General features: G+C 33.2%; 1 protein-coding gene and 1 long non-coding RNA gene across 3 annotated transcripts in view; one reads left to right on the top strand and one right to left on the bottom strand.

The window, feature by feature from the left end:
• Positions 1–945: 945 nt before the first annotated feature.
• The window catches only part of LOC136043052 (transmembrane protein 242-like), a 93,139-nt gene continuing 78,525 nt past the window's right edge, over positions 946–15,559 (bottom strand). For both annotated transcript variants that reach the window (XM_065727957.1, XM_065727958.1), the window contains exon 4: positions 946–1,408. In XM_065727957.1, the coding sequence (XP_065584029.1) occupies positions 1,232–1,408 (177 nt within the window). In that variant the 3' untranslated portion in view covers positions 946–1,231. The remainder of the gene's footprint in view (positions 1,409–15,559) is intronic.
• On the top strand, positions 1,408–2,743 carry LOC136043053 (uncharacterized). Its single transcript, XR_010621537.1, has 2 exons — positions 1,408–1,588; positions 1,915–2,743. It is a non-coding gene; the product is annotated as an uncharacterized LOC136043053 (long non-coding RNA).

A 15,559-nucleotide genomic window follows, 5' to 3' on the forward strand; every position in this document is an offset into this window, starting at 1 on the left:
TATGCTGTGTGAAAAATGAGTTCCTAGAGTTCTCACTTCCTAAAGCTATAAACAGAAAAAGTTTGAAATGGGTGATACTCGTTTTCGCGGAAGAAGGATGAAAGATTGCCTAACATCATCCTTTCTGGCCATCCATCTATGACCAAACGAAAAGCATATTGTCTCGAAATGGGTGGGAAGAGGTTATAATAATGGATTTAAATGAAATTGGTGCGTTTTGGGAAGGTGATAAGAGGGAAGCTTTGAATAGATGGGATGGAAGAGGAGCAAGCACAGCCGTGTTGGCCTCAGTGAGTTATTAGTGGTAGTAGTAGTAGTAGTATGTAGTGATCACTATTAAAGAGCCTCTTTTGAAATCTGTGTATTATGGAATCCCCCAGAGCACCTGATTCACCAAAACGTTTTTAGTCAAGTCTGTTGTCACTTTTAGGCTAGAAGAAACATCAAGGAGGACAGAAGTATAACTGGGAGAACCTGGCCAATTTGGATCTTAAACCTATCGGGCCTCTCTCACAGCCTTAGACTCTTACTGTCACTTTACACCGAAATTGGTTTAGATCTGGTTGCACTAGTCCATCTGCTAAATCGTATCAGGAAAATAATTTAGGACCCCTTCCTCCAAAAAGGTCAGATCAGCTACAGACTTCCAGAAGTGATAAGCACTTATTATTCATTTCCACCAGTAATGGTCAGAATTCAATAGTAGATTTGTAGATGTCCTGAAGACAAAAAATTTAGGAACTGTCCCGTTCCACAGAGGGTAACGATAGAACAAGAGAAAAGCAACAACCTGAATCACAGTTTTTACCCAGTAGTGGCACAGGGGATTGAATTCGTCTTGACAGTGCAAGGTATCGAATGGGCCTGGAATTACGCAAAGATTACGCATTGGCGTCTCCAAATTACCAAACCAGAAGAAAAAGTGGAAGAAAAAGAAAAAAAAAATAATGGGCAACAGTTTTATTTTCAAGAACCTTCTTATCTACAAAAACAAATGAAGATCGGTACAATACATTAGCACAATAAAATAAAAACCAAGTCATTCATAGTCCTTAATTTCGTATATCTTTCTTCTTTTGACCTTGCATTTTATTGAATATGTGTCTCACAACAAATTTCAAGAGATGCAAAAGAAACTAGTTCACTTTTCAAGGAAGAGTTTACTTTCTTATTTCTAGAGCCATTTGTGATTAACGCCAAAAATTGCAATGGAAATACGAACAAGGAAGTGTCAGCTACTCTCAGACGAAGTATCTTCACGGAGTTTATCTTGCTTCTTTTTGTTATCTTCGTCTATGATGTACTGAAGGAGATCATTTAAACCCGAGAATTCAGTTCTGCCGTGAGGTGGATTATTTTTCGGAATTGAAGGCAACATCGATCCCACTTTGCTTCGGAATTCGGAAATCTGAAATGGATTAGCGTTAGTAGCGTTAGAAAACTAAAAAAATATGAATAAATATATATAAAAATAAGTTGTTTGTGGGTTATGTCTGTCTGTCTGTCTGTCGAGTGACGTCGTGTTTGTCCGCATATGACGTCTGAATTATTTCACACTAATACAAAAGAAGAAAAAAAACTAAAAAAGGTAAAAACTACAAAAAAACTAAAAAGAAAAAAAACTAAAAAAGCTAAAAAACTAAAAAAAACTAAAAAAAGGTAAAAAACTAGAAACTAAAAAAAACTGAAAAAACTAAAAAAAGGCAAAAACTAAAAAAAACTAAAAACTAATAAAAAAACTAAAAAAGCTAAAAAACTAAAAAAACTAAAAAAACTAAAAAAAGGTAAAAAAAAAAAAAAAAAATAAGTTGTCTGTGTGTGGATCTGTGGATGGATCAGGTGACGTCATGTTTGTCCGCATATGACGTCTGAATTATTTCACACTAATACAAAAGAAGAAAAAAACTAAAAAAGGTAAAAACTACAAAAAAAACTAAAAAGAAAAAAAAAACAAAAAAAGCAAAAAAACTAAAAAAAACTAAAAAAAGGTAAAAATCTAATGACTACAAAAAAACTGAAAAAAATAAAAAAAGGCAAAAACTACAAAAAAAAATAAAAACTAATAAAAAAACTAAAAAAGCTAAAAAACTAAAAAAACTAAAAAAAAAACTAAAAAAAGGTAAAAAACTAAAAAAAACTAAAAACTAAAAAAGAAAAAAACTAAAAAAAAGGAAAAACTGAAAAATAAAAGAGAAAAAGAAAACTAAAAAAATATGAATAAATATATATAAAAATAAGTTGTTTGTGGGTTATGTCTGTCTGTCTGTCTGTCGAGTGACGTCGTGTTTGTCCGCATATGACGTCTGAATTATTTCACACTAATACAAAAGAAGAAAAAAACTAAAAAAGGTAAAAAGTACAAAAAAAACTAAAAAGAAAAAAAACTAAAAAAGCTAAAAAACTAAAAAAAACTAAAAAAAGGTAAAAAACTAAAAACTAAAAAAAAACTGAAAAAACTAAAAAAGGCAAAAACTAAAAAAAAACTAAAAACTAAAAAAGGCAAAAACTAAAAAAAAACTAAAAACTAATAAAAAAACTAAAAAAGCTAAAAAACTAAAAAAACTAAAAAAACTAAAAAAGGTAAAAAAAAAAAAAAAACTAAAAACTAAAAAAGAAAAAACTAAAAAAAAGGAAAAAACTGAAAAATAAGAGAAAAAGAAAACTAAAAAAATATTAATAAATATAAAAAATATAAATATAAATATAATATAAATTAGCAATCAACAAAGCACCGAGACACAAATGACGACCGGGACACAGGGAGTATAAATGACGACCAGGACATAAGTAAAAAAAAAACTAAAAAAACTAAAAAAATGGTAAAAACTACAAAAAAACTAAAAACTAATAAAAAAACTAAAAAATCTAAAAATCTAAATAAACTAAAAAAGAAAAAAAAGAAAAAAGGAAAAAAATAAAGGAGAAAAACAAAACTAAAAAACGAATGTATATACAGACCGGGACACCGGGATACAAATGACGACCGGGACACAGGGAATATAAATGACGACCGGGACACAGGGACACAACTACAGTGGGGACGCCGGGGGGCACAGGGGGATATAAATGACGACCGGGACACCGGGACACAAGGAATATAAATGACGCCCTGGACACTCAAAGAGAAATCATAGACTGGAACACCGGGACACAAATGACGACCGGGACACAGGGAATATAAATGACGACCGGGACACAGGGACATAACTACAAAGGGGACGCCGGGGTGCACAGGGGATATATAAATGACGATGGCGACTCAGGGAATGGTCGATTAGCAATCACCATCAACAAAGCTCAAGGGCTATCATTAGAATCATGAGGTATAGATCTGAATACGGATTGTTTTCCCATGGACCATTATATGTTGCATGTTCAAGAGTCGGTAAACCTGACAATCTATTTATATGCACAGACAATGGGACAGCAAAGAATGTTGTATATTCGCAAGTTTTACGTAGTTAAAAACACATATATATATATATATATATATATATATATATATATATATATATATATATATATATATATATATATATATATATATATATTTATATATCTATATTCAGAGGCGGGACATAGGGACACAACTACAATGGCGCGTAACTAATATGGCGCGTAACGACTTACGCGCGCGGGGGGGCTTGGGGGGGGCGCGAAGCGCCCCCACCAACTAGGTGTTGGGGTGGCGCGAAGCGCCACCCCAACAGCTAGTATATATATATATATATATATATATATATATATATATATATATATATATATATATATATATATATATATATGATTATTGCTCGTTTAAACAGATAAGATATATTATGCCTGAGTATATTCCTGTGAAATAGGGTTGGATTGTCTCAATAAGATTTACTCAGTCTTAATGAAACCACCCTCAAAAGAAAGTGTAAATTTTATTTATTTGTGTTCGATGTTTTCAAATTTTGTTTGTTTTTGCTTTTAAAGTTGAAGAAATAGCAGTCTCCAAAAAGATTCTAGCATAACTGATAGGGAAATACTAAAAATTAGCTCAAAGTTAAATTTTGAGCAGTTTGGCAGCTTTGGGAGTTCCCTCTTGTGCATCCATTTCTATTTAAAACCTTGCCGATACAGGGTAGACAGTGGTCAGCCAACGCCCAGGTTCGCAAAGATTCTAAGGTATCGAATCCCCTCAAATATGTATTTATTTATGTAATTTTTTTACTTCTTTTACAATCAATCCAACATTTCATTCCAAATTAAAATTCAGAAAAAAAGAAAAATTGGTAAAAAAAAAACAACAAAAACCAATATGCTGTTTGTTTGTTTGTTTGTTAGTATCTCTGTTAATCTACTGTACTTCTTTACTTCTGTTCTCTAAAAAATCTACTGTGGTTTTCGTTAAAGCGGTCGACAATTGCAATTCAAACTAAAAAAAAGAAAACACCAAAAAAAAACACCAAAACTCTAAAAAATTTACTGTGGTTTTTGTTTAAGCGATCAACAATTAAAAAAAAATAAAATAAAAAAAAATAAAAAAACACCAGAAAAACTAAAAATAACAAAAATAAAAAATAAAAAAAGCGGTACTTCAGGCGTTGTTTCCAAAGAATCATCATTTACAGTAACTGCAACTGCAAATTTTCGGTTTTCGGGCCTTCTCACAGACATTGCGTTGGATAAATAATTTTTGGCACTGACACTCCACGTGTTGTTGCGGGGGCACGTAGCGCCACTGCAACAAGTGGCAGGAATCAGCTAGTATATATATATATATATATATATATATATATATATATATATATATATATATATATATATATATATATATATATATATATATATATATATATATATATATATATATATATATATATATATATATATATATATGTATATATATATATATATATATATATATATATATATATACATATATATATATATATATATATATATATATATATTTATATATATATATATATATATATATATATATATATATATATATATATATATATATATATATATATATATATGGATATATATATATATATATATATATATATATATATATATATATATATATATATATATATAAATAAGTTGTTTGTGTGTTGAATGACGTCATAGATGTTTGTCGACTGACGTCATTATAAGGATTGAGCATTATGCCGTCATGAAGTTGTTTGCCGACTCACGTCATGTTTGTCGACTGACGAAATGACAGACCGAGACACCGAGACACAAATGACGACCGGGACACCGGGACACAGGGAATCTAAATGACGACCGGGACACTCAAAGAGAAATTACAGATTGGGACACCGGGACACAAATAACGACCGGGACACAGGGAATATAAATGACGACCGGGATACAGGGAAACAACTACAACGGGGATGTCAGGGGGCACAGGGGGGATATATAAATGACGACCGGGACACAGGGAATGTTCGATTAGCAATCACCATCAACAAAGCTCGAGGGCAATCATTGGAATAATGAGAGAAATTACAGACGGGACACCGGGTCACAAATGACGACCGGGACACCGGGACACAGGGAATATAAATGACGACCAGGACACTCAAAGAGAAATTACAGACTGGGACACCGGGACACAAATAACGACCGGGACACAGGGAATATAAATGATGACCGGGACACAACTACAACGGGGACGCCGGGGGCACAGGGGGGATATATAAATGACGACGGGGACACAGAGAATGTTTGATTAGCAATCACCATCAACAAAGCTCAAGGGCAATCATTAGAATAATGAGGTATAGATCTGAATTCGGATTGTTTTTCCCATGGACAATTATATGTTGCATGTTCAAGAGTCGGTAAACCTGACAATCTATTTATATGCACAGTGGTTATATGGTTTATATGACAGTGGGACAGCGAAGAATGTTGTATATTCGCAAGTATATATATATATATATATATATATATATATATATATATATATATATATATATATATATATATATATATATATATATATATATATATATATATATATATATATATATATATATATATATATATATATACTAGCTGTTGGGGTGGCGCTTCGCGCCACCCCAACACCTAGTTGGTGGGGGCGCTTCGCGCCCCCCCCCAAGCCCCCCCGCGCGCGTAAGTCGTTACGCGCCATAATAGTTACGCGCCATTGTAGTTGTGTCCCTATGTCCCACCTGTGAATATAGATATATATATATATATATGGTTTTAACTACGTAAAACTTGCGAATATACAACATTCTTTGCTGTCCCATTGTCTTTGCATATAAATAGATTGTCAGGTTTACCGACTCTTGAACATGCAACATATAATGGTCCATGGGAAAACAATCTGTATTCAGATCTATACCTCATGATTCTAATGATTGCCCTTGAGCTTTGTTGATGGTGATTGCTAATCGACCATTCCCTGTCCCGGTGTCCCGGTCGTCATTTACATCCCCCTGTTTCCCCCGGTGTCCCCGTTGTAGTTGTGTCCCTGTGTCCCGGTCGTCATTTATATTCCCTGTGTCCCGGGTCCCGGTCATCATTTGTATCCCGGTGTCCCGGTCTGTATATACATTCGTTTTTTAGTTTTGTTTTTCTCCTTTATTTTTTTCCTTTTTTTTTCTTTTTTAGCTTATTTAGATTTTTAGATTTTTTAGTTTTTTTTATTAGTTTTTAGTTTTTATTTCTTTTTAGTTTTTTTGTCCCGGTCGTCATTTATATCCCCCTGTTTCCCCCGGTGTCCCCGTTGTAGTTGTGTCCCTGTGTCCCGGTCGTTATTTATATTCCCTGTGTCCCGGTCGTCATTTGTATCCCGGTGTACCGGTCTGTATATACATTCGTTTTTTAGTTTTGTTTTTCTCCTTTATTTTTTTCCTTTTTTTTTCTTTTTTAGTTTATTTAGATTTTTAGATTTTTTAGTTTTTTTATTAGTTTTTAGTTTTTTTTCTTTTTAGTTTTTTTGTAGTTTTTACCTTCTTTTTAGTTTTGTTAATTTTTTTTTTTACTTGTGTCCTGGTCGTCATTTATACTCCCTGTGTCCCGGTGCTTTGTTGATTGCTAATCGAACATTCCTTTTGTCCTGGTCGCTTTCTCTTTGAGTGTCGTCATTTATTTTTTTCTTTTTTAGTTCTTTTAGTTTTTACCTTTTTTAGTTTTTTTTTAGTTTTTAGTTTTTTTAGTTTTTTACCTTTTTTTAGTTTTTTTAGTTTTTTTAGTTTTTTAGCTTTTTTATTTTTTTTATTAGTTTTTAGTTTTTTTGTAGTTTTTGCCTTTTTTTTAGTTTTTTTAGTTTTTTAGCTTTTTTATTAGTTTTTAGTTTTTTTTGTAGTTTTTGCCTTTTTTTAGTTTTTTTAGTTTTTTAGCTTTTTTATTTTTTTTATTAGTTTTTAGTTTTTTTTGTAGTTTTTGCCTTTTTTTAGTTTTTTCAGTTTTGACGTCACCTGATCCAGTTTTTTCAGGTGACGTCACCTGATCCACGATCCACAGATCCACAGACAACTTATTTTTATATATATAGATAGTTTTTTTTTTTTTACTTATGTCCTGGTCGTCATTTATACTCCCTGTGTCCCGGTGCTTTGTTGATTGCTAATCGAACATTCCTTTTGTCCTGGTCGCTTTCTCTTTGAGTGTCGTCATTTATTAGTTTTTTCCTTTTTTTTTAGTTTTTTATTGGTTTTTACCTTTATTTTAGCTTATTTTTCAGTTTTTTCCTTTTTTTTAGTTTTTTTTTATTTTTTATTTTTTTTAGTTTTTTACCTTTTTTTAGTTTTTTTAGTTTTTTTAGTTTTTTAGCTTTTTTACTTTTTTTATTAGTTTTTAGTTTTTTTTTGTAGTTTTTGCCTTTTTTTAGTTTTTTCAGTTTTTTTTTTAGTTTTTTATTGGTTTTTACCTTTATAGTTTTTTTAGTTTTTTAGCTTTTTTATTTTTTTTATTAGTTTTTAGTTTTTTTTTGTAGTTTTTGCCTTTTTTTAGTTTTTTCAGTTTTGACGTCACCTAATCCAGTTTTTTCAGGTGACGTCACCTGACACATCCATCCATCCATCCACAGACAACTTATTTTTATATATATAGAAGATAGATATATATATATATACTAGCTGTTGGGGTGGCGCTTCGCGCCACCCCAACACCTAGTTGGTGGGGGCGCTTCGCGCCCCCCCCAAGCCCCCCCGCGCGCGTAAGTCGTTACGCGCCATAATAGTTACGCGCCATTGTAGTTGTGTCCCTATGTCCCACCTGTGAATATAGATATATATATATATATATGGTTTTAACTACGTAAAACTTGCGAATATACAACATTCTTTGCTGTCCCATTGTCTTTGCATATAAATAGATTGTCAGGTTATCCCCCTGTTTCCCCCGGTGTCCCCGTTGTAGTTGTGTCCCTGTGTCCCGGTCGTCATTTATATTCCCTGTGTCCCGGGTCCCGGTCATCATTTGTATCCCGGTGTCCCGGTCTGTATATACATTCGTTTTTTAGTTTTGTTTTTCTCCTTTATTTTTTTCCTTTTTTTTTCTTTTTTAGTTTATTTAGATTTTTAGATTTTTTAGTTTTTTTATTAGTTTTTAGTTTTTTTTTCTTTTTAGTTTTTTTGTAGTTTTTACCTTCTTTTTAGTTTTGTTAATTTTTTTTTTACTTGTGTCCTGGTCGTCATTTATACTCCCTGTGTCCCGGTGCTTTGTTGATTGCTAATCGAACATTCCTTTTGTCCTGGTCGCTTTCTCTTTGAGTGTCGTCATTTATTTTTTTCTTTTTTAGTTCTTTTAGTTTTTACCTTTTTTAGTTTTTTTTTAGTTTTTAGTTTTTTTAGTTTTTTACCTTTTTTTAGTTTTTTTAGTTTTTTAGCTTTTTTATTTTTTTTATTAGTTTTTAGTTTTTTTGTAGTTTTTGCCTTTTTTTTTAGTTTTTTGTCCTGGTCGCTTTCTCTTTGAGTGTCGTCATTTATTAGTTTTTTCCTTTTTTTTTTTAGTTTTTTATTGGTTTTTACCTTTATTTTAGCTTATTTTTCAGTTTTTTCCTTTTTTTTAGTTTTTTTTTATTTTTTATTTTTTTTAGTTTTTTACCTTTTTTTAGTTTTTTTAGTTTTTTTAGTTTTTTAGCTTTTTTACTTTTTTTATTAGTTTTTAGTTTTTTTTTGTAGTTTTTGCCTTTTTTTAGTTTTTTCAGTTTTTTTTTAGTTTTTTATTGGTTTTTACCTTTATAGTTTTTTTAGTTTTTTAGCTTTTTTATTTTTTTTATTAGTTTTTAGTTTTTTTTGTAGTTTTTGCCTTTTTTTAGTTTTTTCAGTTTTGACGTCACCTAATCCAGTTTTTTCAGGTGACGTCACCTGACACATCCATCCACACATCCATCCACACATCCACAGACAGACAACTTATTTTTATATATATAGATAGAAGATATATATATATATATATATATATATATATATATATATCTATATATATAAAAATAAGTTGTCTGTCTGTGGATGTGTGGATGGATGTGTGGATGGATGTGTCAGGTGACGTCACCTGAAAAAACTGGATCAGGTGACGTCAAAACTGAAAAAACTAAAAAAAGGCAAAAACTACAAAAAAAACTAAAAACTAATAAAAAAAATAAAAAAGCTAAAAAACTAAAAAAACTATAAAGGTAAAAACCAATAAAAAACTAAAAAAAAAACTGAAAAAACTAAAAAAAGGCAAAAACTACAAAAAAAACTAAAAACTAATAAAAAAAGTAAAAAAGCTAAAAAACTAAAAAAACTAAAAAAAGGTAAAAAACTAAAAAAAATAAAAAATAAAAAAAACTAAAAAAAAGGAAAAAACTGAAAAATAAGCTAAAATAAAGGTAAAAACCAATAAAAAACTAAAAAAAAAAGGAAAAAACTAATAAATGACGACACTCAAAGAGAAAAAAAAGGCAAAAACTACAAAAAAAACTAAAAACTAATAAAAAAAATAAAAAAGCTAAAAAACTAAAAAAACTAAAAAAAGGCAAAAACTACAAAAAAAACTAAAAACTAATAAAAAAGCTAAAAAACTAAAAAAACTAAAAAAAAGGCAAAAACTACAAAAAAACTAAAAACTAATAAAAAAAATAAAAAAGCTAAAAAACTAAAAAAAACTAAAAAAACTAAAAAAAGGTAAAAAACTAAAAAAACTAAAAACTAAAAAAAACTAAAAAAGGTAAAAACTAAAAGAACTAAAAAAGAAAAAAATAAATGACGACACTCAAAGAGAAAGCGACCAGGACAAAAGGAATGTTCGATTAGCAATCAACAAAGCACCGGGACACAGGGAGTATAAATGACGACCCGGGGGAAACAGGGGGATATAAATGACGACCGGGACAAAAAAACTAAAAGAAAAAAAAACTAAAAACTAATAAAAAAACTAAAAAATCTAAAAATCTAAATAAGCTAAAAAAGAAAAAAAAAGGAAAAAAATAAAGGAGAAAAACAAAACTAAAAAACGAATGTATATACAGACCGGGACACCGGGATACAAATGACGACCGGGACCCGGGACACAGGGAATATAAATGACGACGGGACACAGGGACACAACTCCGGTACACCGGGATACAAATGACGACCGGGACACAGGGAATATAAATGACGACCGGGACACAGGGACACAACTACAACGGGGACACCGGGGGAAACAGGGGGATATAAATGACGACCGGGACAAAAAAACTAAAAAGAAAAAAAAACTAAAAACTAATAAAAAAACTAAAAAATCTAAAAATCTAAATAAGCTAAAAAAGAAAAAAAAAGGAAAAAAATAAAGGAGAAAAACAAAACTAAAAAACGAATGTATATTCAGACCGGGACACCGGGATACAAATGACGACCGGGACCCGGGACACAGGGAATATAAATGACGACCGGGACACAGGGACACAACTACAACGGGGACACCGGGGGAAACAGGGGGATGTAAATGACGACCGGGACACCGGGACAGGGAATGGTCGATTAGCAATCACCATCAACAAAGCTCAAGGGCAATCATTAGAATCATGAGGTATAGATCTGAATACAGATTGTTTTCCCATGGACCATTATATGTTGCATGTTCAAGAGTCGGTAAACCTGACAATCTATTTATATGCAAAGACAATGGGACAGCAAAGAATGTTGTATATTCGCAAGTTTTACGTAGTTAAAACCATATATATATATCTATCTATATTCACAGGTGGGACATAGGGACACAACTACAATGGCGCGTAACTATTATGGCGCGTAACGACTTACGCGCGCGGGGGGGCTTGGGGGGGGCGCGAAGCGCCCCCACCAACTAGGTGTTGGGGTGGCGCGAAGCGCCACCCCAACAGCTAGTATATATATATATATATATATATATTCACAGGTGGGCCACAGGGACACAACTACAATGGCGCGTAACTAATACGGCATGTAACGACTTACGCACGCGGGGGAGCTTGGGGGGGGGGGGGGGGGCTCAAAGCGTCCCCAACAGCTAGTATATATATGTATATGTATATATATATATGTATATGTATATATATATATATATATATATATATATATATATATATATATATATATATATATATATATATATATATATATATATATATATATATATATATATATATATATATATATATATATATCTATATAAAAATAAGTTGTCTGTCTGTGTGTCTGTCTGTGGATCAGGTGACGTCATGTTTCTGTGTTGACTGACGTCATGAAATTAGTTGTCGTCATTTTTGCTTTGACGGTGACGTCATTCAAGATATTTAAGACATATGTTCACGTAGAAATCTATTAATGTTTAAGTTTACAATGACTGATGAACTTACCATGGCAAAAGCCGATGAAGATGCTCAAAGAGTCTATGCCAAAAAACTTGCTGCTGATAGAGAAAGTCAGAAAAGAAAGCGTGCCGAGGAATCAAAAGAAGAGCAAGGAAACAGGCTTGAGGCTGATACAGAAAGAAAGAACAGAAAGCGTGCCGAGGAATCAAAAGAACAGCAAGGAAACAGGCTGGAGGCTGATAGAGAAAGAAAGAACAGAAAGCGTGCCGAGGAATCAAAAGAACAGCAAGGAAACAGGCTTGAGGCTGATAGAGAAAAAAAGAACAGAAAGCGTGCCGAGGAACTACCAGAGCAACGCGGAAGCAGACTTGCTGCTAAAAGAGAAAGTGAAAAATGAAGGCGTGCCGAGGAATTACAAGAACAGCAAGAAATCAGGCTTGCTGCTGATAGAGAAAGTAAGAAAAGAAAGCGTGCCGAGGAATCACAAGAACAGCAAGAAATCAGGCTTGCTGCTGATAGAGAAAGTAAGAAAAGAAAGCGTGCCGAGGAATCAGAGCAACCTGAAAGTTATCGCCTGGCATTCAGGTACAACCCAGTCGATGATTATAGCTTGAGTAGATGTGTTCAAATCGGGACAATGTCTAAAATTTGTCCCTATTGCAAGGCCTTGAAATTCAATGGTGAAACAATGGGAATGTGTTGTGCCTCAGGAAAAGTTAAACTTCCTCTATTGGCTGCACCACCAGAGCCATTGAAGACGAATGAATGCTTACCTGAAAAATTCTAATTGTTGGGCACACGTAAAAATATTAAAATTAACTACAAATATGCGTGTCCGATTGCAAAACGATGACTCTGGTCAAACATTTTCAGATCAATTGCTGACAATTGGAAACGGAAAGCTCCCAGTAGACTCAATTTCAGGACGTGTACAACTACCTGCTGATTTCTGTAATTTAGTGACGTCCAAAAATGAATTCATTGAAAAAGTATTTACGAATATTCTAAAAAATTATAAAAATAATAAATGGCTAAGTGAAAGAGCGATTCTCGCACCCAAAAATATAGACGTCCACGAAATCAACAATATTGTTTTGACCAAGATTCGAGACCAGGCAGTCCTTTACAAGTCAGTCGACACAGTTTTGGAACCAAATGAAGCGGTTAATTATCCATCTGAATTTTTAAATTCCATAGATCTTTCAGGGTTTCCACCACACGTGCTACAACTAAAAATAGGCGTACCAATAATACTTTTAAGAAATATAAACCCACCAAAGCTTTGCAATGGCACTCGACTTGCCGTAAAAAAAACAATGGAAAACCTAATAGAGGCCACAATCTTGACAGGGCCTTTTGAGGGTGAGGCTGTTCTTATTCCTCGCATTCCCATGATTCCAACGGATCTGCCTTTTCAATTTAAAAGATTGCAATTCCCAATTCGATTAGCATTTGCAATCACCATTAACAAAGCTCAAGGTCAATCATTAGAAAAATGTGGTATAGATCTTAATACTGATTGTTTTTCCCATGGACAATTGTACGTTGCATGTTCGAGGGTCGGTAAACCTGACAATCTATTTATATGCAGCGACAATTGGACAGCGAAGAATGTTGTATATTCGCAAGTTTTACGCAGTTAATTTGTATTGTATCTATCTATCTATCTATCTATATAAAAACGAGTTGTGTGTATGCAAGTGTGTTTGTTTGTAAAAAGAGCGTTTGCATATGATGTCATTATTAGTACATACGGCTTTGTATATGCAGAGACAATGGGAAAGCCAAGAATGTTGTATATTCGCAATTTTTACGTAGTTTAACTCCTGCAGACGAAATGAATGCTTGCCTAAAAAATTCTAATTTATGGGCACACGTAAAAATATTAAAATTAACTACAAATATGCGTGTCCGATTGCAAAACGATGACTCTGGTCAAACAGTAGACTCAATTTCAGGACGTATACAACTACCTGCTGATTTCTGTAATTTAGTGACGTCCAAAAATGAATGGATTGAAAAAGTATTTCCGAATATTCTAAAAAATTATGAAAATAATAAATGGCTAAGTGAAAGAGCGATTCTCGCACCCAAAAATATAGACGTCCACGAAATCAACAATATTGTTTTGACCAAGATTCGAGACCAGGCAGTCCTTTACAAGTCAGTCGACACAGTTTTGGAACCAAATGAAGCGGTTAATTATCCATCTGAATTTTTAAATTCCATAGATCCTTCAGGGTTTCCACCACACGTGCTACAACTAAAAATAGGCGTACCAATAATACTTTTAAGAAATATCAACCCACCAAAGCTTTGCAATGGCACGCGACTTGCCGTAAAAAAAACAATGGAAAACCTAATAGAGGCCACAATCTTGACAGGGCCTTATGAGGGTGAGGCTGTTCTTATTCCTCGCATTCCCATGATTCCAACGGATCTAGCTTTTTCAATTTAAAAGGTTGCAATTCCCAATTCGATTAGTATTTGCAATCACCATTAACAAAGCTCAAGGTCAATCATTAGAAAAATGTGGTATAGATCTTAATACTGATTGTTTTTCCCATGGACAATTGTACGTTGCATGTTCGAGGGTCGGTAAACCTGACAATGTATTTATATGCAGCGACAATTGGACAGCGAAGAATGTTGTATATTCGCAAGTTTTACGCAGTTAATTTGTATTGTATCTATCTATCTATCTATCTATATAAAAACGAGTTGTGTGGATGCATGTTTGTTTGTTTGTAAAAACAGCGTTTGCATATGACGTCATTATTAGTACATACGGCTTTGTATATGCACAGACAATGGGAAAGCCAAGAATGTTGTTTATTCGCAATTTTTACGTAGTTTGAAACACATATATAAATCTATCTATATTCACAGGTGGGACACAGGGACACAACTACAATGGCGCATAACTAATATGGCGCGTACACAGGGGACACAACTACAATGGCGCATAACTAATATGGCGCGTAAGCCCCCCCCAAGCGGGGGGGCTTGGGGGGGGGGGCGCGAAGCGCCCCACCAACTAGGTGTTGGGGTGGCGCGAAGCGCCACCCCAACAGCTAGTATATATATATATATATATATATATATATATATATATGTGTGTGTGTGAGTGTGTGTATGTGTTTGTATTTATGTATTATTTTCTCAAAAACAGCTCCATATTTTATTTGGAAAATCGGCATCCTGGGGTGTTTGGCCTAAAAACAGTCTATGTAGGTTAAGAGTTTAAGAAAATTCCTTAAGACCCTTAATTTTTTCGGGGTAGGGAAAGGCCCGTGAGTAACGTAAAAAAAATTACAGGCAAATGCGAGAAAACAAGTATCAGGCAACAGCAGAATTCAGAACGAGTCACAAATGAAAGTGAAGAAGAAAGAAATACTAAGTTAGAAGCAAAACATCATCACAATCTTCAACATCGACAAAATTTGGCGAAAAAACCCAGCACTAACCTATAATGATGCCATAAACTACATGACTGTTACAAAATTGAACTGAACAGGTCACAAATTTAGAATTCCTGAACAGGAATTCCTGAACAGGTCACAGTCACAAAAGGAGAATTTAAATTTTTCCCAGGATGGTTGTATCGAACCTGTAACAAATATTACATTAGAAGAACAACACCATTATAATCTTAGACGCTCGAGGTCGTATTTTTCCCGGGGGGGGGGATTTCGAGCCTATGGTAACGTCAAGACATAAGGTGGAGGCTGCGGTTAGAAGACGAGTGACAAGGAGAATCAATACATACAAACTTAC

Source organism: Artemia franciscana, unplaced genomic scaffold, assembly GCF_032884065.1.
Source record: "Artemia franciscana unplaced genomic scaffold, ASM3288406v1 Scaffold_289, whole genome shotgun sequence".
In the NCBI taxonomy this organism is placed as follows: Eukaryota; Metazoa; Arthropoda; class Branchiopoda; order Anostraca; family Artemiidae; genus Artemia; species Artemia franciscana.